The following is a 24,083-nucleotide window of genomic DNA, read 5'->3' as shown; positions in this document are numbered from 1 at the left end:
CCCTATTGAGGCCTCTAGCCTGCTCCCGGCAGGCCGTTGAGAGGGGCAGATGTGGCTTCCGGCTAAGGTGGGCAGGTCAGGGAGGGATGGACTGAAGCTATGGAGCAGTTGCCAATCAGTAGTGGTCAAAGGCTGCTGGGGTGGGTGTGTGGTGGGGGACGAAGCAGATTGAGGAGGGGCAGAGTGTGATGGGAGGATTTAGGGAGGATTTAGCTTGAGGGCTAGGAAGAGGTGCGGGCGGATTTCCGTCTTGGATGCCGTGCCTAAGGCGAGGTCCAAGCTAAAGCAAGATGATGAGGGCGGGGTCAGAGGTGTTGCGGGCGGAGTCAGGACCGAGCGGAGGATCGGGGCGGTGCTGGCAGCGGGTCGGCAAGGCGCTCCCGCCCCGCGTTCCTAAAGTGCTGAGAAGTGGGAAAGAACGGTGCGGAGGGCGGGATCAGGGTGGTGTTGAGAGAAGGGTCGGGGCCGTTGGCCGTGGTGGGTTACGGGCGGTGCTCGGGGGAGGGTCGGGGAGGTGAGAAGCTTAGAGGGTCGGGACTGGGAGGACGGGATGGGCGGCGGTGGTTTCGGGAGGGGGCGATGGGGCGGTCCTGGGGGCGGGGCCCGGGCGCCGAGCGGCCGGAGATGGGCGGTGCTGGGGCGCAGGGCGGCTCGCCCCGCCCTGAAGGCGGCGCTCGAGAGGGCCTAAGGTAGCCTGGGCCGGCGCGGCTCCGACGGCGGGCGGGGGACCGCGCGCAGGGCCGGGCGGTGCGCTCCCGGGCGGAGCCGAGTCCGCGGGGCTCCGGGCGGGGCGGGGCCGTCGGTCGGCCCGCCGCGCAGCTCGTCCAGGTGCTGCGGCGGCTCCACGTAGCCAGGCGGCCGCGGCTAGGGCACACGGACCTCGGCCCGCGGCTGCCGTCAGCCCGGGTCGGGCCCCTGCGCCCCGGGACTCCCGCGGAGCCATGGCGGGCCCGGGCCCGGGGGACCAGGACGAGCACTACGATTTCCTGTTCAAGCTGGTGTTGGTGGGCGACGCGAGCGTGGGCAAGACGTGCGTGGTGCAGCGCTTCAAGACCGGCGCCTTCTCCGCGCGCCAGGGCAGCACCATCGGCGTCGACTTCACCATGAAGACGCTGGAGATCCAGGGCAAGCGGGTCAAGGTGGGAGGCGGCGCGGCCCGCGGCTCTGCCCCCGGCGGGCGGTCCCTGCCCAGTCCTTCAGCTCCCCCCTCTTTCGGAACGGGCTCGGGCCTTGATGTCCGAGCTGGGTTCAGATCCGAAAGCACCGCCTTGGGCTCTGGGAGTGGTGACAGTGGGCGACCGGATCGTGGAGGTGGAAGCCGACCCCTTACCCCACTCCCCCACCCTCATCCCAACCCCCGCGCTCACGGCGTGGGGACTCCTCCGAAATAACTTGCAGTGGAGGGCGACCTGCGGGCCGTTCCGCGAGCGCCGCGCATGCCGGGACAGACCCTTCCCTGCGCGGCCCTCTGGGGAGCACTCAGCCAGATAACGACATCCCCGTGACCAACCGGGAGGGACCAGGAAGTAGTGGCTGCTTCGACCGGAGGGCCAAAAGTTTTTGTCAGAATTTCCTCCCTGGCCACGCCTCCCCTCAGTCTCTTTTAGGAACCCGGTGTTGGAACTCGACTCCGCTAGGACCAGCGGGAGATGGGGGTGGGGGTGGGGGCTTCCCCAACTAGGGGTTGATAGAAACTGAAAACTTCACAGATACCGGAAGGTGGGGGAGAGAACCAAACTTTGGCAATGACCCCAGCAGAAACAGCAGGATGTGGTTGCCACAATGTCCTGGCAATGATTTGATAAATAATATTTGTGATGAATGAAATCAGCTTCTTAACCTAGGTGTCTGCCCTCCCTAAAACGGTAGCATCCTGGACAGGACACAGCATTGTTCCTTCTCACAGAGGCGCTCAGTAACTTTCCCTACAGAAACCCTTTGCCGTTTTTTTCGTGGTTTCAAGTTCACAAGGATCTTAAGACAGCTCTTCTAAGTACTGGGTGGGGGCTGTCCTTACGTTTTCAGGAAGTGAAGCCCAGGCAGTCTCTTGACCCTGTTGCTGCTGTGGCTCTGCTTCTTTGGGTGGCTGTAGGCCTGTTCTCTGTTGCCCTTGGCTGGGACTCTCAGCTTTTTGTTTCTATAAAGTGGGGATAATTTCTGGGTGTTGCCTCTCTCTCCTGTCCCATCGTGTAGAAAAAAAGCGAGTCAACGATCATTTTTCATTTGGCCACAGTGTCTCTAGAGATTTGCCTGCAAGGTTTTAAACAGGCTTTCGGGTTTCGGTATATTTTGGTTTCTGGAGGTGGAGGAGGGCCAGGTGCAGGCGGTCATATTGAGTTGTTCCGGACCATCCCTTTGGAGCAGGTGGCCAGGGAAGGGCTGTCGGGTGGAGTGTGCCTGTGGTCAAGTTTGTGCCCTCTGATAATGCCAGCAGTCTGCATCCAGAGTGCAGTGTGAAAACGGAAGCATAAGGAGAATGGTTCCCTTTTGGAAAGCTGTCAGCCCGTGCCCAGTGTGTGTGTATATCTCTGTGCTGACTGGTCAAGGAGGGGCCAGTGTGCCTGTTTACCCGTGGAGATAACCTGTCCCCTAGTGCAGTCCTGCGTGGACTGTGCGCTTGAGCTTACGTTATGCAATACAGGAGCATGCAGCCTGTTGTTGCTTTTCCTTGTGGCCACTCCAGCTTTTCCTCTTAGGAGACAGCCTCCCAGGCCTGGGAGTAGCAGAGCTGTGTGTGTGGTAATACCTCAGAGCTGTGCTGGTTGTCCTTTCTAGTAGCTCTTGTGAGTCAGCTGTTTACTGGTGTGTTCTGCAGGCAGGAGGGCATGGTTACTGACGATTATTCTGTTTGTGGTGCTGAGGCTTGAAGTTAGGCCTGACTCCCACCCGAGGAGGGCTTTGCAAGAGTTTGTTTGAGGAACCTTAGAGACAGACCTGCCACCTGCTGCCCTAGCCCTGCTGAGGTTGGGAGTTCCCTGGAGCAGGTTGGGAAGGCCAAGAAGCCTTTGCTTCTCACAGGTTAGAGCAGAACCAACTGCATTCAGTTCTGTGTTTCAGTTTTCTTATTCGTTTAGAGTTCTGCTCTAGTGGAAATCTGAAAGTGAGAGCTCCAGTCAAGTTCTTTCTTTCTCTAGTCACTTCCCATTACATCCCTTGTAGCAGCTCTCCAACTCTGTTCTCTAACCTCTCCAGCCCTCTTCTTTAAACATGCCAAGGCTGGTCCTGCCTCACCACCTCTTCATGTTTCCCCTTCTTGTCCTGCTGTGGCCGTAGACCCTTGTGTAATGATACTTAGCAGGTTCTAGCGTGAATGCTGCTTTCCCACAGCGTCCCCCCTTGACCTCCCAGGTCTTTTTCCCCTATTGTCTATGTGCTTATGGCACTTACCTAGACTTGAAATTACCTGGATTGTTTGTCTCTTCCTGTTGAAGATAAGGCCCTTAAACACCCAGATCCTGTTGGCGGGTGTCAGACACGTGTCCATTATGCCTGTTTACTGGTTAATATTTATAGAGAAGAAGCCAAAGCCAAGAAGAGTGAAGTCACTGGCTTACTTGAGGTCTCCTGTAAGTCAGGGGCAAAAAGCAGGATTTGAAATCTGCCAACAGATCCTGCTGGCTTCTGGGTACAGTGGTCACTTTCTGATTCCCTCTGTTCCTGGAAAGGTGGTCCAAAGCTCTGAAGGGTGACAAACGCCGTGAACCAGTGCACTCACTGGGAGCAGAGTATGTGCCTGGGCTTCTTTTTCTCTTCCTCTCTGTTCTGTTTGTTTGTTTTTGTTTTTTTGTCCAAGATAGAGCTTCATGCAGTCTAGGCTGGCCTCAAACTCAATATATAGCTGAGGACACCCTTGAACTTGGGATCCTCTTGCCTCTACTTCCCTAGTGCTGGGGCTACAGGCATCTACCACCACAACCAGTGTTTATATTTAGGAATCTTATAAATATTTTCAGTAAGAGCTGGCACCAGAATATTTCAGGGTATTTATCAGCTAATAGGAACTTTGAGATAGGCCCACCCTGGGGGCTGGTTAGATGACTCAGCAGGTAAGGTCCTGGGCCTGAGTTTGATCCGAGAACCCAGGGTGCAAGGTGAGAATGGGCTTCTGAAAGTTGACCCCTGACCTCCCTACAAATGCCATGGCATGTGTGGACCTTCCTATATGTGTGCCTGTTCAACACACACACACACACACACACACACACGTTATATATGGACAAACGGGGAATTAAAAAAGTAGCCCACTCAGGTCACACAAATGGCTGTGGAAGTCCACAGGCCTGTTCCTTTGAGGTGTCCTGGATTTGTTTGATGGTAACTCCGAGGGCTGAATGTAGCACATGAATTGGAGTGCCGTTTGTCTTTCTGACTGGAGAATCTGAACAAGAACATGAGGCCAGGAGCCTGAAGGGTTGAGTCTTCTGTCCTAGCAGGTGGAGTTCTTTCTTGTAGCCTCAGGCCTCTTCATCTATGAAATGGGACTAATGACCCTTCACCTACTTGTGAATGTTGTTGAAAAACTGTGGACATGCTTGGAAGCACTTAAAAATGTCCTGGCTTGTTTTTTAAGATTGTATTTTACATTCTATTGTGATGATGATATGTGTGTGAGAGCATGCCTGCCTTCCTGCATGCGTGTGGGTGTGTGGAGTTGGTGCAACGGCAGGCTTGACATCACAGGACGACTTGCGGGAGTCTCATCTCTCACTGTGGGTCCTGCCGATGGAACTCAGGTTGGCAGGCTTGGCTGCCAGCACCTTTACCCACTGTGTCCTCTTGCTGGTCCTTTCATGCGGTTCAAATTACAAAATTACCCTGAGCCTAATACCCAGAAAATAGCGCTACAAACTTCTTTTTTATCCCCCAGATATCTTGTAAATTAAGAAAAAACTAATGGTACAAACAAGTAAAAGGGTTTGTTTCACCATTGCTCTTGTTGCATTTTCCTCTCTGGATGAGAAGGGCTGGTGAGCTTGCTTCTCCATTCTGACTTCCTCCTGCTGCACTGGCCCCTAGAAAAGCTCAGCTCTAGACCAGGGGTCCATTCCACTGCTTCTCACTTCCGTTAGGTAGCCACACAAAGGCCTGTTACATAAACTTGGTTTTTCAGATCACTGGGCACACAGGCCCTAAGTACAAGCAGTCTGGTTAGGACTTCATGAAGGCTCCACATGGCTTCATCAGGCCTCCTGGCCACTTGGGGGAGACACCGTCACACCTCTTCTTTATGGAATCTGTGCCTGTGGACCAGGGCTTCCAGCTCAGTGCCCTGAACTCAAGTGTTCTTTGTTTTCATAGCTACTCCTATAGCTAATTCTTCCAAAGTAGGGGTAGGGAGGGTTTAAAAGGAAGTGTGTGTTTCAGTGCTGATGATGGAATCCAGGCCCCCATGCACTCCTGTGCTCCTCTGCTGAGCTACACTCCCAAACCAGAACATTTTTGCTTGTCTTCCCAGTTCTGCCAGTCTAGGATCTGGCTTCTTGTCTGTGCATTTCCTATTCAGATAAAATCAATTTGACTTTTCAGTTCTGCTCAGAAATAGCAGAAGGACTGTTAGATAAGACAGGGTTCTAGGTCACGGTGATTTTATGCAGAAATCTGTTCTTGATACCAATGGCCGCCAACCTTACTGTAAACTAAACCTTGCCTCCTGAGGATTCTTACTGTCCTCAGGCAGTGCTCATGTGGGAAGAGAGACAGAGACGGGCCTGTAGAGGCAAACTCAGGACATACTGCCTTGGGCATCCTGTGGGCCCTTTTCTAACTTAGACACAGATGCTCCCCTTCTGGATTGCTGGCAGAATGGGTGGTGATGGTGTGTTAGTACCTGAGCGAGGGAGTGGCATGAGGAGCCCGGAGTGGTGGGGCCTCCTTGGCCTGTTTGCCATTGCCCTGCCTTCCTCTGTTCTCTTTTGCCCCCCCCCCCACACCCTTACTCTGTAGGCCAGCGTGACCTTGAACTTGTGATCCTCTGTCTCCGCCTCCCAAGTTCTGGTATTTCCAGTGTCAGCTAGCCCGCCTGGCTCCTGTGTGGTTTCTCTGGGTAGTTGGGGCTTGAGTCAAGGTTAGTAACAGGAGGAGCAGTGCTTTTGTGTGTGCATCTTACCCATCTCTCAACCCTCCTGTCTCGTTCTGTGTGGTCTTTGCAGCCACCCCTGTGGGAGATGTCTCCATCGTACAGTGGGAGGAAAGGTAGCTTGGAGTCTTGAACCAGAGCCTAGCCTTCTGATTGCTAGTCAGGAGCCGTTCTGGCATTGTGGTGTTATGTCCTCTACTGCTGGCAGCAAGCACACAAAATCTGCACGTGAGGGAGGTGAGCATCTGTGTAAAATCTTGTCACGGGGGCCAGTGAAGGTGGCTTAGTGGGTGGAGGTGCTTGCTGCCAAACCTGACAACCAGAGTTGAGCCCCTGGGACCCTCATGGTGGAAGGAGATAATCAGCTCCTGGACGTTGTCCCCTGACCTCCATGCTAGTGCTCCTCTCTCCCAAGTGAGTGGTATTTAAAAATTAAAGAAAATCTGGTGATGTTAGATCATTTGCATCATACATGTTGATTAGCAGCATTGTTTCAACAATGTATTTTTATAAACAAATACTTGTTCAAATGAATTGGGCAGTGTTGAAAAGGACCACTGTGAATAAGAGAGAAAACTTGTCTTCCAGACTAATGTTTGAGTACAAAATGCTTTATTCCACAGGGTCTTTTCTGAGACTGACATTCAACCAAGGACCATGTATGGAGATAACCTAGAACCTCCACTCAGATGTAGCCTGTGGTAGCTCAGTAACCAATTGGTTTTCCAAAGTGAGGGGAACAGGGACTATTTCTAACAGGAACTCGATGACTGTCTCTTTGGTCTCCCCACCCCCGAAGGGAGGAGCAGTCCTGTTAGGCCACAGAGGAGGGCTTTGCAGCCAGTCCTGAAGATACCTGATAAAACAGGATCAGATGATTGGGGAGGAGGTCCCCCCCATCAGTGGACTTGGAAAGGGGCACGGTGGAGATGAGGGAGGGAGGGAGGGAGGGACTGGGAGGGAATGAGGGATCGGGACACGGCTGGGATACAGAGTTAATAAAATGTAACTGATAAAAAATAAATAAATAAATAAATAAATAAATGAAAAAGCAAAAAAAAAAAAAAACAAAAAAAAAAAAACAAAATGCTTTATTCACATTGCAATAGAAACCAAGCGAATGCTGCTAAATAAAGAACCTCTGGCCTGCTTGGGTCCTTGGGTAAGGACCCTTTGTCATTAATAGCTTCTTAGGCACCATTTAACACCCTCTCTTTTTTGTTGTCATTGTGTGAGACAGGGTCTCATTTTGTAGCCCTGGCTGGCCTGTACTTGCTGTACGGATCTAGGTGGCTTTGCTTTTGGAACAGCCCTCCTGTCTAAAGAGCTGAGATGGCAAGCTTGCCCACACCTGGCCTCCTCTACCCTTAATTGCAGCACTTTGTCTTGGAGACCCCCTATTCCTAGAAAGCCAGCCCTCACTGTGATGTTTGAGACTTGGTTCTTTTATTGACAGTTCTGGAGATTGAACCCAGGACCCTGCACATGATGGGCAAGCCTTACCACTGAGCTGTATGTTCAGCTCTTTTTTGTTCTAATTAATTTTTGTTATGTAGGGCTGAGTGACGTAGAATTTACTGTGTAGCTTAGGTCGACCTCAGTGCTGTGGTCCTCCTGTCTCAACTTTCCAAATGCTGATGTGAGCCACCATGTTGACATCAGACTTCATTTTGGACCAAAGAACTATTAACACAAAGGCAGGCCCTCGTGGCCTGTTGACTGTCTTTAATCAGATCCACCCCTGAAGACCTGCCAAAAAAGAAAGTACAAGGTTACAAAAAGAACTCTGCATGGAGAGTGTCAATGCGGATTGAACATTCAGAACTACCGTTTTAAAAAGCCAGCTCTGAGAGGAATAGCCCCCATCAAAACACTGAAGTCCTAAGTTGTGATGTCAAAAATTCAGTCACATCTGTATTTGTATTTTTTTGTTCTAATTATATGTATGTGTATATATACATATATAATTTAAATTTTTTTGAGGCAGGGTCTTATTATGTAGCCCTGGCTGGCCTGACACTGGCCATACAGACTGGACCAGCCTGGAATGCACAGAGATCAGCCTGCTTCTGCCTAAAGGATGCTAGGATTAAAGGCCTGTGCTACCACTTCCAGCTTTATTTTTGAAATAGAATCTGTGTTGACGAGCTTGGCCTGGTACTCCTGGGCTCAAGGGCTTGTCCTGCTTCTGTCGCTAGGTAGCTGGGATTAAAGGCATGGGTCACTGGATCTGGCTTAAAATCCCAATGGGATGGGGTCGCTGTGATCAAGGATACATGTAAAAGCCTGAGGGCTGATGCTTATCAGGTCTGATTGCACAAGCCTCAGGCAGGAGGGTTGCTAGTTCAAAGCCTGGCTGATTTAGTGAGACCCTGTCTCCAGAACCATCCAATGGGGGTCTGGGAGGTGGCTCGGTGATTAAAGGTGCTTTCCGCCAAGCCTGACCTGAGTGTGATCCTGGGATCCACAGTGGGAGAAAAGTTGCCCTCTGGTCTCCACATGCACACCCCTTTCCTGCACGCAAAAATAAAGAAAATGTAGTAAAAAATAAAACAAGAAACCAAACAACCCACCAAACAAACAAAACCAGTTCTGGGGTGATAGCTCCTTGCTGGAGTGTTTGCTTGCGTGCCCTGGGTCCCATTCCCAGTACCGTAAGAAGTGAAAGCTAGGCTAGAGGGCACACGCCGGTCCTGAAGACAGTTCTGACATGTGCTGGGCTGTGACAGGCTTTTACTAAACGTGTCTCAATTTTCCTTTTTTTTATTTTTATTTTTTCTTTTTGAGACAGGGTCTCTCTATTATGTAACTGTGGCTGTTTTGGAATTTGCTGTGTGGACCAGGCTGGTCTTGAACTCACAGAGATCCACCTGCCTCAGTCTTCTCTTGAGTACTAGGATTAAAGGCATGTTCCACCATGCCTAGTTCTTTTTACATTTAAAAAAAAAAATACTTGTTTTATGTGTGCAAATGTTGAGCTGTGTGTTGGGTACCATGTGCATATCCGGTGTCCGCAGAAGCCAGAAGTGGAAGTTAGATCCCTGGAACTGGAGTTACGGACAGTTATGAGCAGCCATGTAGGTACTGGGAATTGAACCTGGTCTTCTGAAAGAGCAGTAACTGCTCTTAACACTGGGCCACCTCTCCAGCCGACTTTAATTTCGAAGTGGCAACTTTGGTAGGGGGACTAAGCGCACCCGACTTGAGAGACCTACTAGTTTGTCCTCTGGCCCAAAGGCATGGGTTAGTTCTCATCACTGAACAACACTAAATCAGAAAACAGACAAACAAGTAAATAAGTAAATAAGCAAATGGAATAATGGCTTATTTTAGGTCACAGTGTTAGAGGATTCTACATATTTTCCTTGGCTGCGTTGGGCTGGCAGCATAGTGCATTATAGAAGCATGTAGCTGAGGAAGACTTGAGAAAGAGAGAGAGAGAGATCTCAACACTTCTCCAAAATGATGTTCCCAGGGCTGGAGAGATGGTTCAGTGGTTAAGAGCACTGGCTGCTCTTCCAGAGGTCCTGGGTTCAATTCCCAGCACCCACATGGCGGCTCACAACTATTTGTAATTCCTGTTCTATGTGCTCTGACACCTTCATACAGACAATGCAGGCAAAATGGCAGTGTGCATAAAATAAAAATCAAATATTTTAAAAATATCATGTCCCCAATGATCCAACTTCCTTCTACTAAGTTCCACTTTAGAAAGTTCTGCCACCTACCGTTAGTGCCACACACTGGTCCCCAAAGCTGTAAGGGTGTAAGGAGAGTCAGTCCCGGCAGCAGTTGGCTGTCTCTGAGGATGTTGAGCGACTTCTGAAAGAAGTCCGTTCACACCAGGTGACTGTTAGATTGCCATTGCTGTGGCCGAGGAGTGTAGAAACTGGGTGAGCTTTTAGTGCTGGGGATCAAACATGAGGCTTAACTTGAGCTCTTTCACCAGCTCCCAAATTACATCTTTAAAACTTAACTTTGCATTCCTGGGAATTGATCATAGGACCCCACTACCACTGACCTAAATTCCTTGCACAATATTTAAAGATGTGTTTGTTTTGTTTTGTTTTTGAGACAGGGTTTCTCTGTGTAGCCTTGGCTGTCCTGGACCCACTTTGTAGACCAGGCTGGCCTTGAACTCAGATCTGCCTGCCTCTGTCTCCTAGGGTGCTAGGATTGATTACAGGCGCGTGCCACTGTTCCGTTGCTAGGATAGACTTTTAACTCTGTTATTCTGACTTTGCTTCTTGGCATATTGAGAACCATTGCCATCACTTATTAGAATCTGTGCTTAGCCTGTTCAAGGCCCAGGGTTCCATCCTCAGCTCTGAAGGGAATGCAGTCTCTCCAAGCGTTCAAGCTGACCATTGCAGCTCAGTGGTAGAGCAACTTGCTAAGCAAGTGCAAGGTCTTAGCTTAACCCCCTCCACTCCCACCCCCACCTTCCCTGGTGATAGAGAGAGCTGGAGTTTAGAGACTGAACTGTGGAGGCTCTGCGAGCCAACGAGGGCAGAACTTGTGGTCTCCACTCTAGGCTTGGTGCTATGGCCTCATGGCTAGTAAGTAGTAGGTGGGTGGCCTGAGCTTCCAGGAAGGGAAGAAAGGGTTGTTTGGAGCAATCGGTCTTTTCTGAGCAACTGAGGCAGGACTTGTCAAAGGCAAACATGTCAAGACATCCAGGCAAGAGTTTGATTCTTGAGATTTCCTGAGAAACTTTCCCCATGCTGAGGGAGCCTTTCAGACAGGGAGGGGCTAGGGTCGCAGGCTCGGAACAGCACCGCCACAGCTTCTCTCCTTTGACACTGGAGAGGTAAAGAGGGACCTTGCAGCTGGGCTTGTAGTTCGGCTGGTGGAGTGTGTGCCCCACATGCCTGTTATCCTAAGATTCGGAAGATGGAGACAGGAGGATCAGAAGTTCAAGGTCCCTTTTGGCTACATAGAGGATTCCAGGCCAGCCTGGAAATATGAGATCCTGTCTCAAAATAACAAGGTTGATCTTTTTACTACTTCAGTTAGATAGGAAATACTGACAGCTCTGGCCACCCTGCTGGGTTCTGCCTGTCTGGATACTAGGCATTGTGGACCAATTCTCTTAGCATGGCTCTTAGATGCGCTGACAATGGCCAGAGGAAACCTACAGAAAGCTGGCACGGCTGTCCTTAGTCACATGGGCAGATACTAGTGTTGCCACAGAACTTCCATGCAGGAGTCACATTACTGCAAGGGATTAAAGTACTTTTTGATGCTGTGCCTTAACCATGTTGAGGGAGTGGGAGGAATTCTGGGTACAGACATTGACATCCCTCTGATGTTGTCTCCTTTCAATGAATCCTCTTTGTATGCCTCCAGTTGATGTCCTCAGGCCAGTGTATTTTCACTTCTTAACCTTGCTTGTTCACTGTCAGATCAAGACTTGCTCTGGGCACTGTGTTGGAGGTAAACACTGTTAAATGCAGTTAACTTGCTACCAATGGAAACGATAGGCCTTTATTATAAGCACCCTTTTATAATGTTTATTTTTCTGCTAAGTAACTTAAGATTTGGGGGGCTGTCTTGGGGTTTCTATTGCTATGAACCACAGCAACTCTTACAAAGAAAAACACTAAATTGGGGCTGGCTTACAGTTTCATAATGGTTTAATCCATTATTGTAATGTCGGGAAGCATGGCAGCACGCAGGTCAACATTGCTGGAGAAGGAGCTGAGAGTTCTCCATCCTGATCACAGGCAACAGGGAACTGTTTCACACTGGGTGTAGCTTGAACAGATGAGACCCCAAAGCCTGCCCCTAAGGTGACACCCTTCCTCCAAAAGGCTACATCTACTCCAACAAGACCAAACCTAATAGTGTCACTCCCTATGGGTCAGGCATTCAAATACTGGAGTGAGTGGGGCCCATACCTTTTCAAACCAGGGACCAACAGGATTTGAAGCTATTAAACTCTCCCTGGTACCCCGGCCTCCTTGAGCAGAGGATTATCAGCCAGGTATCTGGCTCTGATTGGCTTCCTGGCTCACATGCTGATTTGAACACTCCATGGATCCCTTGAGGAGTCTATGCAGCAACCACAGCAGACCTCCAGCTCCTGAGCGATCATGGTGTCTTGACTGCTTCAAACAACTGGTACTAGACCTTTACCATCACGAGCTTAGCCACCGTTTAAACTCAGGACAGAAGGGAGAGGCACTTTTCTGGTGGCTCCACAGAAGACCTGTGATTGAGGCAAACATGGTCCTTGAGCTGTTTGACTGACTACACCAAGATGGTGCCCTTGGCGCAGCACCTGTTCAAGAAGTCAGTTTGGTTCATGTTTACACTCAGCTGTAGGACACTGGCGTGTACTGAACTCTGGGGTGCAGCATCAGGTCAGGTGAAAGGCTTCTCCTGAAGGCTCTCTTCTTACCTACTTCCGATCATGATTATTAGTAAAGTGGGGGTGATGGTAACACGAAGACACGGGCAGGGCCAGAAGCTGTGGCAGTGGTGGCAGCAGCAGCAGCAGTACTAGGGCGGCTGAAGAGTTCTTGAGAACGGCCAGGACAGAAACATGGGCATGGAGAAGGCAGATAAAGGGGCCAGAGAGCCCAAGGTGAAGGAAGGAAGGCTTTGAAGAGCTGGAGACCGGAAACCGCTAGCTCCAGTTGCCTGAAGAGTTCCAAGGAGCTGCCAGGTCTTAAGGGTGGCGGTGATGGTGTGGTGGTGTGGTGGTGATCCTAGGCACGTCAGGCCTGAGAGCTGTGGCACCAACCGCTGCAGGAGCTAAGGCTCTAATATTGAGGTTCACTAAGGAGTGTAATGCAAGCCTTGGGAGAGTAAGGAGCTGCCAAGTGGCCACTGGTGATTAAAAGCCAGAGCAGTGAGCCTCCAACCTCAGGACCCAGAGACATAAGCCTTAGGCTAGTGAAACCTGGAGCTTGAGCTGTAAAGCTGCCATTCCAGTCCAGGGGCACCAGTGGTGGTAGGATGGGGTGGAGCTTGCCAGCTCTAGGAGAACTTTCCTTAGCTGTTCGCGGTTCTTCTCCACACAGCAGAAGGACCCCAGCCACGCAAGTATGGACTTGCCCAACTACTGCCCTTCCCGTGCTGTGCGACCTCTGCCTTTCATCAGCTCGTATAACACCAGGGCTTTTGCAGCATTGGAGAACTGCAGCTAAGTTCTTCCCTAGAGGACAGAGCACAGGCAGAGGAGGCTGGTTGGAGGAGGAGCCCTCAAACATTACCTCCTGGTTTGACTCATGTCCCAAGACATCATAAAAAATAGCGCAGGAACTTGTATTTGGGTCAGTCTGACCATCTCAGTTTTGCCTTGAGAGCTAACTTTTCCAAGGTTCTCTTCTAAGGAGAAGAAGTCTGGAACTTTCCACTGTCTGTTTACTCAGGACAGACTCTGTTTCCATTGGGAGGGACAGGACAGGACACAGGACTAAACTTCCAGAGATGTTTTTAACTTAATAAACAGGGTGGATTCACCACAGCCATGTGACTTACTCAGTGAACCATGAATCCCTGGAAAGCAGCTTGCAGCCCCCTGCTTCTGTGTGTGTGTGTGTGTGTGTGTGTGTGTGTGTGTGTGTGTATTGGGGTACCTCATCCTCCCTGCCTAGCTCTGAGGTCATCTTCATGGATACTTAGGTAAAATAGATACTGCTCTCTATGGTACGGTAGAGAGGCAGGAGCATGAAGGGAACAAGAAAGCGTGAGTGTCAGGGAGACCTACCCTAAGGTGATAGAGCATAGGTAGGAGAGTCTTAAGTGCTGAGGTAGGACCCGATGATGCGGAGAGTATTGTGTCATCAGGGGCTTGTGGAGACTTGTGGGCCAGCATAGGCTGGGAGTCATTCAATGGGGAACTTAAAAGAGCCCCACCCCCACCAAGGGTGGTGATCCTGGGCCTCCCATTACAGGGTCAAAGAAGGACCTGAAACCCACCAGCCTTGCTTAAATTAATGTCAGAGGAAGGGTGGTGGTTTTTTGTTTGTTGTTGTCTTCTGAGCGGATGTACTCTGAGAGCCCATTTGGTCTTTACTGGGACTCAGAAATGCTCTGAGCCCCCTGTTGTTCATGGGCACAACTCTAGATAGCAGCAGCCTAGAGACTTTTCTCCTAAAGGCCAGGTGCAGGCTGGAAGGATGAGAAGCAGGGTGTGCCAGGTGAGGGAGCTGGCCCCGCAGTGAGTGCACTGGTAGGGGTGGTGTCAGTGTGCTAGCTACCCTTGGCGGTTTGAAGCTGTTCCTGTCTCTGCAGTGACAAAGGCCCTCAGCTTTCGCAATGCTCAAAAGAATCCACAGGCAGCCGCCAGGGACTGGGGCTTTGATTGCAGGCCAGGCTCCTGGGACAGAACCAGCACCCATCTCTCCAGTTTTTATTGGTATTGGACACCTTCTTATGCCGGGCACTGTTGGACACAGGTGGAACTCACATGAAGGGTGGGGACGGGGTGGGGGGGAGTAAACACCAAAAAATGTGTGTGTGTCTCTGTGTTGTGTCAGACAGTGAAGAGGATTGAGATGGGGTCTGAGCTGAGGCTGTATAGCTTAGTGATAGAATTCTTGCTAGCATGCTCAAGATCCTGAGTTCCCGATGCTGTTCAAAAAGAAAGAAAGAAAAAGAAATTGGGGTGTGAGGGAGTAGATGGGACCACTCTGTGGAGGTGATGAGTGTTTATTTGAATATAAAAGGAAGTCATCCAGGGCAAAGCCTTGCTACTGTGACCTAGTAACTCAGGAAGCATGGATTTGATTGTTTTTGTTTTCTGTTTTTTTCCCCCATCAGTTTTGCTATGATCTATAATTCTGTGTTTCTTCTTTTTGGGATTTGTTGATCTCCTTGGATCTTAAAATTTTTTTTTTCCTTTTTTGGTTTTTTTGTTTCTCTGCGTAGCCTTGGCTGCCCTGGACTCACTTTGTAGACCAGGCTGACCTGGAACTCGCAGAGATCTGCCTGCCTCTGCCTCCCTGAGCAGTAGGATGCCAGGTGTGCGCCACCATGCCTTGCCCTCCCTGGATCTTAAGATCAGTATCTTTTATCAGATGTAGAGGTTTCTTGGCCATTTGTTCTTTCATTTCAAGTCCACATCGCCTCTCCACTGCCCGTGTCCAGCAGGGTGCTACCACAGGCGCTGACATTTGTTAAGTGAAGAAATAAATGGTAGTGAAAGCCCCCACGCCCTATGCTGTGGCCAAAATGGATCGGCAGGCACCCACTGCCCCAGTCCAGCTGCCTCACCACCAACTGGAATCATTAGACCCAATACTGTACAACCAGGACCCAGTGAGCCTGCAGAAGAAATGCATAGCCTCTCTGCACCCTGGGAGCCAGTCCCTCACCCGCAGACTCCAGGGGTCCACATAAGCAGCTGGAATCAGGGTTAAGGGGAGAGCTAGTCCATGGAGGACTCCGTTCAGGATTGCCTCTTGGCTTTAGGGACCCTAGAGTTGTGAGGCAAGCTGCCCCTCCATCCTGTCTTCTTCCTCATACTGGATCTCTGAGTCGCCTGCCTTCCTTCCTTCCTTCCTTCCTTCTCTCCTTCCCTCCTTCCCTCCTTCCCTCCCTCATCCAGAGGCCAGAAGAAAGTCTGATTTCCTCCTGACACTTTCCATCTACTCCTTTTGTGGCAGGGTCTCTCCCCAAACTTGGAGCTTAAGTTTTCCTGACTGGGCTAGAATCCAGCAAGTGTCAGTGATCCTGTCTCTGCCCCACATCAAGAGTTGAGGTTACAGGGTGTGTGGGATACCTGCTTTGTTGTGTGAGTGCTGGGACCCAAACTTTGGTCCTTCGGATTGCCCGGCAATCACTCAACCTCTGAGCCATTTCTCCAGCCCTGAGTTGCTTTCTAAGGCACACGAAGAACTTCCTGGGAGCTGCCTTTAGGCTGGTAGACCCACAGTTCTGGGCATGGGTCTGTGGGGCTGCCTGTGCTGTCCCTTTGACATCTTGACCCCCTTTCTTCAGCTACAGATTTGGGACACGGCTGGCCAGGAGCGGTTCCGAACCATCACCCAGAGCTACTACCGCAGTGCCAACGGGGCCATCCTTGCCTATGACATCACCAAGAGGAGCACCTTCTTGTCCGTGCCTCACTGGATCGAGGATGTGAGGAAGTACGCAGGCTCCAACATAGTGCAGCTGTTGATTGGTGAGCTGGGACCGGGGCTGGGAGCAAGCCTTCCATCTGCTTCCCCCATTTTCTTTTCCAGAACAGGGGCCAGCCTACAGGGCGGGGCTGAGCTTGGCCAGGAAGGGAGCCAGAAGTTCAACCAATAGTTTGGGAATCCTGATTGCCCTTGGTGGTTTCAGAGTTAGACTCAAAGTTGAGATTAGAAGGCTAAAAGGGTGCTGGAGTCTGCTTTGCAGTCCCTGTGTGCCAGACCTGTTATAGCTCTAAAACTGCCTGTCATGCTCAGAGGAGCCGTGTGACTGGGTTGCCGCTCCAGCACTTAGCCAGTGTGCTCGGGGCCCTGCTGAGCACTGCAGAGGGGGAAAAGCAATAAAAAGAAAATAAGCGGAGAGGCCATAGAGTAAGAACTTTTTTTTTTCCATTTTAAAATTACATTTAGTGTGTAAGTGTGCCTATGAGCGTGAGTGCGTGCACACGTGGAGGCAGTGACGGCACGTGCAGTGGCAGGAGGACAACTTGCCAGTCAGTCTGTCCTTCCACCAAGTGAGTGCTGGGACCGAACCCAGGCCACTTGACCTGCTAACAGGTGTCTCATCTATCTGTCTGTCTGTCTGTCTGTCTGTCTATCTATCTATCCATCTATCTATCTTTCTATCTATGTATCTATCTGTCATCTAGGATGTGTGGATGGTACACACATGCCCAAAGCACGTGTGTGGAGGACGAAGGACAGCTTCCAGTCCTCCACTCCTTCCACCATGTGGGTCCTGGGGATTGAATCAGTTACTTAAACAGAGAGCCCTTCGGCTCACTCAGTCAGCTTGCCAGCTGAGCATGAGAGCATTCACATAACAAAGGTGCCTGACATGGTGGCTGCACCTGTCCCGCTCTCAGTCTCAGGAGACTCAGGCAGGAGGATTGCTTTAGTTGACAAGTACAAGTCTAGCCTGGACAGCCCAGTGAGAACTCTATCTATCTATCTATCTATCTATCTATCTATCTATCTATCCATCCATCCATCCATCCATCCATCTATTTTACGTTTTTCAAGACAACGTTTTTCTGTGTAGCCCCGGATGTCCTAGAACTTCTTCCTCTGTAGACCAGGTTGGCTCCAAGCTCAGAGATCCTCCTGTGTCTTTAATGCTGAGTGCTGGGATCAAAGGTGCATGCCACCCCCACCCTGGCTGAGAACTCTTTTTAAAAATGGTTAAAATGTGCTTGTGTGGTGATGCTTGCCTTTAATCCGGGCATTCAGGAGGCAGAAGCAAGCATTCGGAGATCTCTGAGCTCAAGGCTAGTCTAACCCTAAATTTTATTCCAGCCACAAATAATAATAATAATAATAATAATAATAATAATAATAATAATAATAATAAAAGATTAAAGTAGGGGTTAGAGTGATGGCTCATTGGTTTGGAACATCCCCTCATGGCCTGGGTTTCCCAGCACCTGTATTTTGGCCCAGACCGTCTGTAACTCCAATTTTAGGGAATACGGTATCTTCTGGTCTTTGGGGCTGCCAGGTGTACATGTGGTTCACAGACATACACACATGCAGAACACTCATACAACATTTTTTAAAAGGTTAAAGGAAAAGGGGCAATTTTAAGGTGAGTCAGTCACACCCAGCAGTGTTTACGTGGAGCTGGTGGAGGGGGCATGCTTGGGGACTCTTGGTGGGACTTTGCTGGATGGAGCTGTGCAGCTCTGGCACTTGTGGGTCTTACCATGCTCCGCTTGACCTTTCTCCACAGGGAACAAGTCAGACCTTGCCGATTTCCGGGAAGTTGCGCTGGCAGAAGCACAGAGCCTGGCTGAGCACTATGACATCCTGTGTGCCATAGAGACCTCTGCCAAGGACTCCAGCAATGTGGAGGAGGCCTTCACCAGAGTGGCCACTGAACTCATCGTGAGGCACGGAGGCCCCATGTTCAGTGAGAAGAGTACCGACCACATCCAGCTGGACAGCAAGGACGTTGCGGAGAGCTGGGGCTGTGGGTGCTGACTGGGGGGCAGGGCGGGCGCGCCAGGACCCCTCCACCTCCTTTGTCTTTAGCCTGTCAAGCCCCACCCTTCAGCCGGCCCTTGGGGCTCTGGCTTCTCTAGCGGGATTCTGGCCCCTGGCCTGGATGCTGGGTAGGAAGGGAGAAGCAGAGTATCCTGTGTGGAAGGCTATTGGCCTAGGGCAGGATGTGGACCATCCCGCCAGCCAGCATCTGCTCCTTCCGTGTTCTTCACATTCCAGGACTAGCCTGAGCCTTCCAGCATAGACTATGATGGGAAGCAGGCTGGCTGTGCTGCCCAGCCTTCCTCCCTCCCCCCTGCTGGTTTTGACCTTCTGCCTTGACTGCTGCAGCTGTGCTCCGGTTGCTGCTCTCCAGGGATGTGGCTGGTACCCCAGGTTCTTCCAGGTCATTCTCCAGCCTCTAACCAGAGTGTAAAAAGCACATCAATTAGTCCAATAGACTGGTGCTGAGCCTTGTCCCTGGGAAGCCTGACTTGTCAGGTGGAAGCAGCACCCTCCCTCACTGGAGCTCTTAGCTCCCTGGACCTGGCTCGCTGCCTTACCAAGACCTCTCCAGTTTGTCTGCTTTTCCATGTAGCATCTCATTTTCACTGACACAAATGTAGGGCCAGCTGGGGACTGTCTGCTGGCTTAAGGCCCAAAATGTTGCCGGGCAGGTTGCAAAAGCGGCTAATCTTTCAGTGTGGTTGAGGGGTGAGATAGGAAAGTGAACTTGTAAGGGGAAAAGAAGCAGCTTGCATGGGGCAGCTCATTGGTAGAGCATGAGCTCAGCACTTGTCAGGACCTGGGTTCAGTCCTTAGCACCAGAAAGAAACAAAACAGCAAAAACAGCAGTTTCTGTTCGGCCCCAGAGGCTGAGGTAGAGGGCCCTGTGGACGCCAGCCTCACCCTGTGTGGAGAAACCTTCCCTGCCATAGCCAGAGCTTCTAGCTCCCCGTGCTCCTGGTCTGGCTTACAGTTTCAAAGCAAAAGTACCTGCTGGCCTAAGACCTGACACTTCACTGGTCCTGTGCCTGCCGTAACGGGTACTTCCTCCAGGAATCAGAAGGAAAAGGTGTGGTTCAGGGTGCAGGGCTCAGGGATAATGCTGAGGTGCAGGGACTGAGCCAGGGGATGTTTCTAAGATGGTCCTAAACGCTTTGTCAGCCCAGTCCTATGCCCTTCCACCGCCTCAGTATAGACACCACACACACACACACACACACACACACACACACTAAAGAGACTGCTTTTAGACCCACAGGGAAGGCCTCATCAGTGGTGGGCCCCCCAGCCATTGCGTCAGGCTTAGTCTAATCAAATCATGGATCAGGGTTTGGTTCTTTCATCTCCCCTCTCACTGGCATCCTGCCCTTGTCTCCCATCTCAAGCATTCTGGTCTGTCAGCCCCTTTCCTTGGCAGATCTGGCCACCGGGCTGGAGGCAGGGCTTTACAACAACCACAAAGTGGCCTGGAGAGACAGAACTGTTGTCAACTAGAGTAACAGCACTAGACCCACTGGCCCCCTTTCAGGCAGGATTAGCTGAGCCTGGTTCCAGTTGGGTGGAAGGTGGCCTGGGGGAACCAGGTCCTGCTCTGAGTGCTTCTCAGGTGGGGATCATGGGGCTGGGCTGGGTAGGAGCCGACTGCTTTTCCTGGGGCTCACCAAGTTAAGAGGGCCCTGCTTGCCGGTTTCAGTTGGCTCAGACTCTCGGCAGGGAGAGCTGGTTCCTTCCCTAAGCCCTCTGCTGCGGAGCCTGGCTACCTGTGGGTGGATAGTGCCTGTCACTGAGAGTGCTCTTTGCACTATGCATGGTCCTCTGAGCCATCTGGCATCTGTGGTTCCATCAGTAGATTCTGTGGGGCCGATGTTTTCAGGGCCAATCAGGAAGCTCTTTTGCTTGGTGACTCAGAGCTTGCCAGGTCTTGGGTTTGTGTCTGTTGTTCAAATGGAAGTCCCAGTTTCAGGATGTGTCTGTCCATCCGAGCCACTGACCCTGCCATAGCTACCCACTACTACCCAGCAAGCCTTGCTCTTTAGCAATACCAGTGCTGAACCCAGCCAGGACATTGGGGCCCTTTCATCCTCAGGCCCTAGAGGAGGGAGGGCAGAGGCCTTTTGCTCTAGACAGATTTCTACCCTATCTTTCAAAAGATGGCCCTGACTTGTGGTGGGGCTTACTTGTCACCCTGGGCCGAGAGCCCACTTCCCAGCCTCCAAGGCAGTGTTTTTCAGCCTGTGGGTCACAATGCCTTTGGGTTGCCTAAGACCATGGGAAAACACAGATATTTACATTATGATTCATAACAGTAGCAAAATTACAGTTATGAAATCGCAACGAGATAACTTTGTGGTTGGGGCTCACCACAACATGAGGAACTATATTAAAGGGTTCCAGCGTCCGGAAGGTTGAGAACCGCTGTCAGAAAGGCAGAACTGAGTAAGCCCTGCCTAGCCCAGGAAGCCACCTTTACTGGTGGCCTCTTGGCTTACCCAGCTACCAGGAAGATGATTTCATTCTCCATTCACAGGACTATCACCACACACTTCCTGGGGTGCTGAGGTGTACCTGAGGCCCTGACCTGTGCCCTTGAGCAGGAGCAGCCCTTCTCTAAGAAAACCCAAACACATTTCCTTGAGCCCTGCACTCCCCCAGCCCTGCCCTGTAACCATCCTGTCTTCTTACTCTGGGTTCCAGTTCCACTGCCAGGTGTAGGTTGGAAGTTGAGGCCTAGGGCACTTACCCCTGACCTCAGCCTCCACAGCCTGCCCACCTCTCTACTCACTGTCATATTTGGGGCCAGTGTGGTCCCCCTCCCAAATCTTGGCCAATCTGCCTTCTTACATCACAGGATCCCGCAAGTGACCCAAAGCACACATCTCTGAGGGGCGACAGCCCCTCCCCAGCCACAGGCCTTACCCCCAGATCCTGCCAAGGACACATTCTTCCCTTGATCCCAGATTCTGTGTCCTGAGAGGGCCCTGAATCATGGACTGAAGCTGGCTCCTGCAGAGAGGCTGCAGCCATCCCTTAGACAGTGCCAAGGCTCTGGCCCTCTGCTGAGGTACCTGCTCCACAAGAGAGACCTCTGAGCCTTTGTCAGAAGGAGCCCAGAGCTTGAGGACCAGAAAACAGGCAGGTGTGAGAGTCAGGAAACAGAACCAGCTGCTTTTCTTCCCCTGGGCAGCTTGGCTGCTAGCAGCCCAGGGTTTCTGGGGCAGCAGAAGTTTAATCCCTTCTCTTGTTTAAAAATTCTGAACAGCAGGAGCAGGTGGGGGTTGAATGCTGCTGGGGAGGGCAAGGGAGTACCCACAGGAAGGCTGGTGGGGCCAGGCTGACTGCAGCAGGAGTGGAGTGAAGGGCTAAGGGTCTTGCCCACTAAAGGTACCAGAGAAGGGGCTCCATGTCTTTTCGGGTGGAAGTCTGACCCCAAGGACACTGACCCCAGTTTGGGGGAATCTGCAGGAAACCCCTGGTGCACTCTGAATTGGTTGCCCTGTCCTAGGATGTTGCCAGTGGTGGGCCTCTAGCCAAACTCACCCCTTCAGCACCTAGATGGGCAGAATTGCCAGCCCAAGGATGCCATGCACATGGGTGGGGGGATTTTCTTCACATTACCTATTTATGAATATGTAAGTCTTTCTATCAAATCTATTTTTGAAACGAGAAGTTGCCTTTCTGGATATGTCACAGAGCCAGTGTACAATTCAACCATTAAACATTTCTGTACTGACCGGTGCTCAAGCTTGGTCCTCTCAATGAGCGTAGACCCTGGCTGGGTGGCCTTACCTGCCATGTCTTGTGGAGTCTCTAGGCTGGTCACTATGATGGTTGGGTAGGTGGGCTGGTCTAGAGAAAGGAGCCTGACCAATACTTTTTCTCTGGGCCCTCTGAGCTAGAAGCAGTGAGAGGCTGGGCCACATCTCCCCCAGGGGCAAGAGTGACTTTGGGATTCTCCTAGATCCCACAGATGGGATCAAGTCATTGGGGAGGGCTCCTGGATGATGTTGATGGCCAGGTCCATGAGGGAAGAGTCACACCCTCTTTACTGAACATAAAAGATCTCAGAGTTAATGTTTTTACCAGAGTCCAGAAGACAGGAAGAAACAGCTATGAGTGGGCCCAGATTGCTTGCTGCTCTGTCCTGTAATGTGGCAGATGCCAGGTAATTAGTATCAGAATTAAATACCAGACCCACAGGCCCATGAGCTGGTAGCTTGTCGAGATGACCTGAGTCTGTTTCTAGTCACGTATGGGGATTCTTTGCTGGTGGAGCTTTCGGGTATCTGGCTGTTAGCTTGCATTCCAAGGAGCAAGAGGCCTAGAGGACCTGCTTGCCCTTCCAAGCCCAGCTCTGGGACAGTCTACCTGATAGTGTGGCTTGGGGCATGACATTCCTTTTCTGAAGGCCCCAGTTCCCACAAATGTAGGGTCTGATTGGTCCAGTAGTATCCCAGAAAGCCCCAAGGAGCCCTAACAGTGCAGTAGGGACACATCTCAGGGAGAAGGAGTATGTGTTTAGGGCAAGCAGAAGTGACATAGCCCACTGTGCCCACAAGATGCCGAACCCAGAGTTAGGCCTGCCTGAGATTGGCCACCTCGATGCCCCCCAAGGGGCTTAGATCTAAACTTGTCTGTCCCCAGGATTCTCGGATGCCTCTGGCCACACACAGGAATGCTAAGACTATGAGGCAAACTTGACAAGTGCCAGGGGCAGTCTTGGATTTTAGTACACAGAAACAGGCCAGTGTCCATGAGGACTTTGGTGAAGCCCCAAGGTCTCTCCTGAGTCTGACTTGACCTACATCTGGACTGAGTTCTGGGCCAGAGTATGCACCTGCCTGCCACCAAAGCTTCACTCTGGACCTGCCCTTTGCACGCACGCGTAGCCTTGGCACAGTGGGTCCTGCCAGCTCTTCTCTTAGGGAGTGTCTGAGAGCACATTAGGCTCACCTTCCTTGCTCAGAACCTCATGGCCTCAGGGTCCTGAGAGGTGGAGCTTTGGACTCTGCTCACCTCTGGCATGGCTGCCTGCAGCCACATGGCTCTACCATTCCAGCTGCTGAACAGCCCGCACACTTGCTGTAGGATGGGCTTCTCCAAGCCAGGGGCTCCTCCTGTTCCAAGCCTGCTTGGAAATCCACGTGCCCAAGGGATAACCAGAACCCTGGTCAGTAGGGGTGAAGGTGCAGGAAAGGCAGCAGCTGGCTTTCCCTGAGTTCAGTGGATAGGTAGATGTCTGCAGCAAGAGGGCCTTAGAGCCTTACCATCAGCTTGTGGAGAGCAACCAAGCACCTTGGCAATAGCTTGGGTTGTTTGGGGGTTTCCTTGATGGCTAACAGCTCAGTTAGATGTAACCCATCTGCCCATTTCATTTAATGGCAAGGGATATCTAGTGGGGGGCATTTTCTCCCCCATTATTTGGTGATTTCAATTTAGTTTTCATTCACACACACATTCTCCTACACACGAATGCATGTGCGCACACACACATTAGATGTCCAGAAGACCCCTCAGATGACCTTTAGTTTTATCTGTCCCTCCCCATATTCCCTCCCTGACCCCTTTGACCCCTCTCCACTTGATCCTACTGTTCCAGCGCCCCTAATCCATCCATAACTGTTTATTCTATTTTCCCTTTCTTTTGTAAAAGTTTATTCTCTTTATATCCTGATTGCAGCCTCCTTCTCTCCTCCCAGTTCACCTCTGTATTTTCCCTTCTGAGGAGGTTCTTTCCTCTTTCCTAGTCCTCCAGTGCTCTTAACCAATGAGCCATCTGTCTAGATTTTTTGTTTGTTTTGAGACATAGCCTTGGCTGTCCTAGAACTCACTATATAGACTGGACTGGCCTTAAACTCACAGAGATCTGCCTGCCTCTG

General features: G+C 51.2%; 1 protein-coding gene across 2 annotated transcripts; it reads left to right on the top strand.

The window, feature by feature from the left end:
* The first annotated feature begins 685 nt into the window (after positions 1 to 685).
* Rab43 (RAB43, member RAS oncogene family) lies at positions 686 to 21,937 on the top strand. 2 transcript variants are annotated; one of them, XM_060383713.1, is made up of 3 exons: positions 686 to 1,139; positions 16,034 to 16,211; positions 17,951 to 21,937. In XM_060383713.1, the coding sequence occupies exons 1-3, from the start codon at positions 942 to 944 to the stop codon at positions 18,199 to 18,201; spliced, it is 627 nt and encodes a 208-aa protein (XP_060239696.1). In that variant the 5' UTR covers positions 686 to 941; the 3' UTR covers positions 18,202 to 21,937. The 2 variants fall into 2 exon arrangements, with proteins under 2 accessions (XP_060239696.1, XP_060239695.1); XM_060383712.1 differs by having other exon boundaries at positions 696 to 1,139; positions 16,028 to 16,211.
* Positions 21,938 to 24,083: the final 2,146 nt, after the last annotated feature.

The sequence above is a fragment of the Meriones unguiculatus genome, chromosome 5 (assembly GCF_030254825.1).
Source record: "Meriones unguiculatus strain TT.TT164.6M chromosome 5, Bangor_MerUng_6.1, whole genome shotgun sequence".
NCBI lineage: Eukaryota > Metazoa > Chordata > Mammalia > Rodentia > Muridae > Meriones > Meriones unguiculatus.
The sequence above is the reverse complement of the archived record's forward strand: the minus strand, read 5'-3'. Positions and strand labels throughout refer to the sequence as shown.

Bases quoted from the DNA above. Each gene is read 5' to 3' on its own strand.
- Rab43 (XM_060383712.1), top strand. From the start codon at position 942: ATGGCGGGCCCGGGCCCGGGGGACCAGGACGAGCACTACGATTTCCTG. The intron at 1,140-16,027 runs GTGGGAGGCGGC...CCCTTTCTTCAG, and splicing joins TCCAGGGCAAGCGGGTCAAG to CTACAGATTTGGGACACGGC. The intron at 16,212-17,950 runs GTGAGCTGGGAC...CTTTCTCCACAG, and splicing joins CATAGTGCAGCTGTTGATTG to GGAACAAGTCAGACCTTGCC.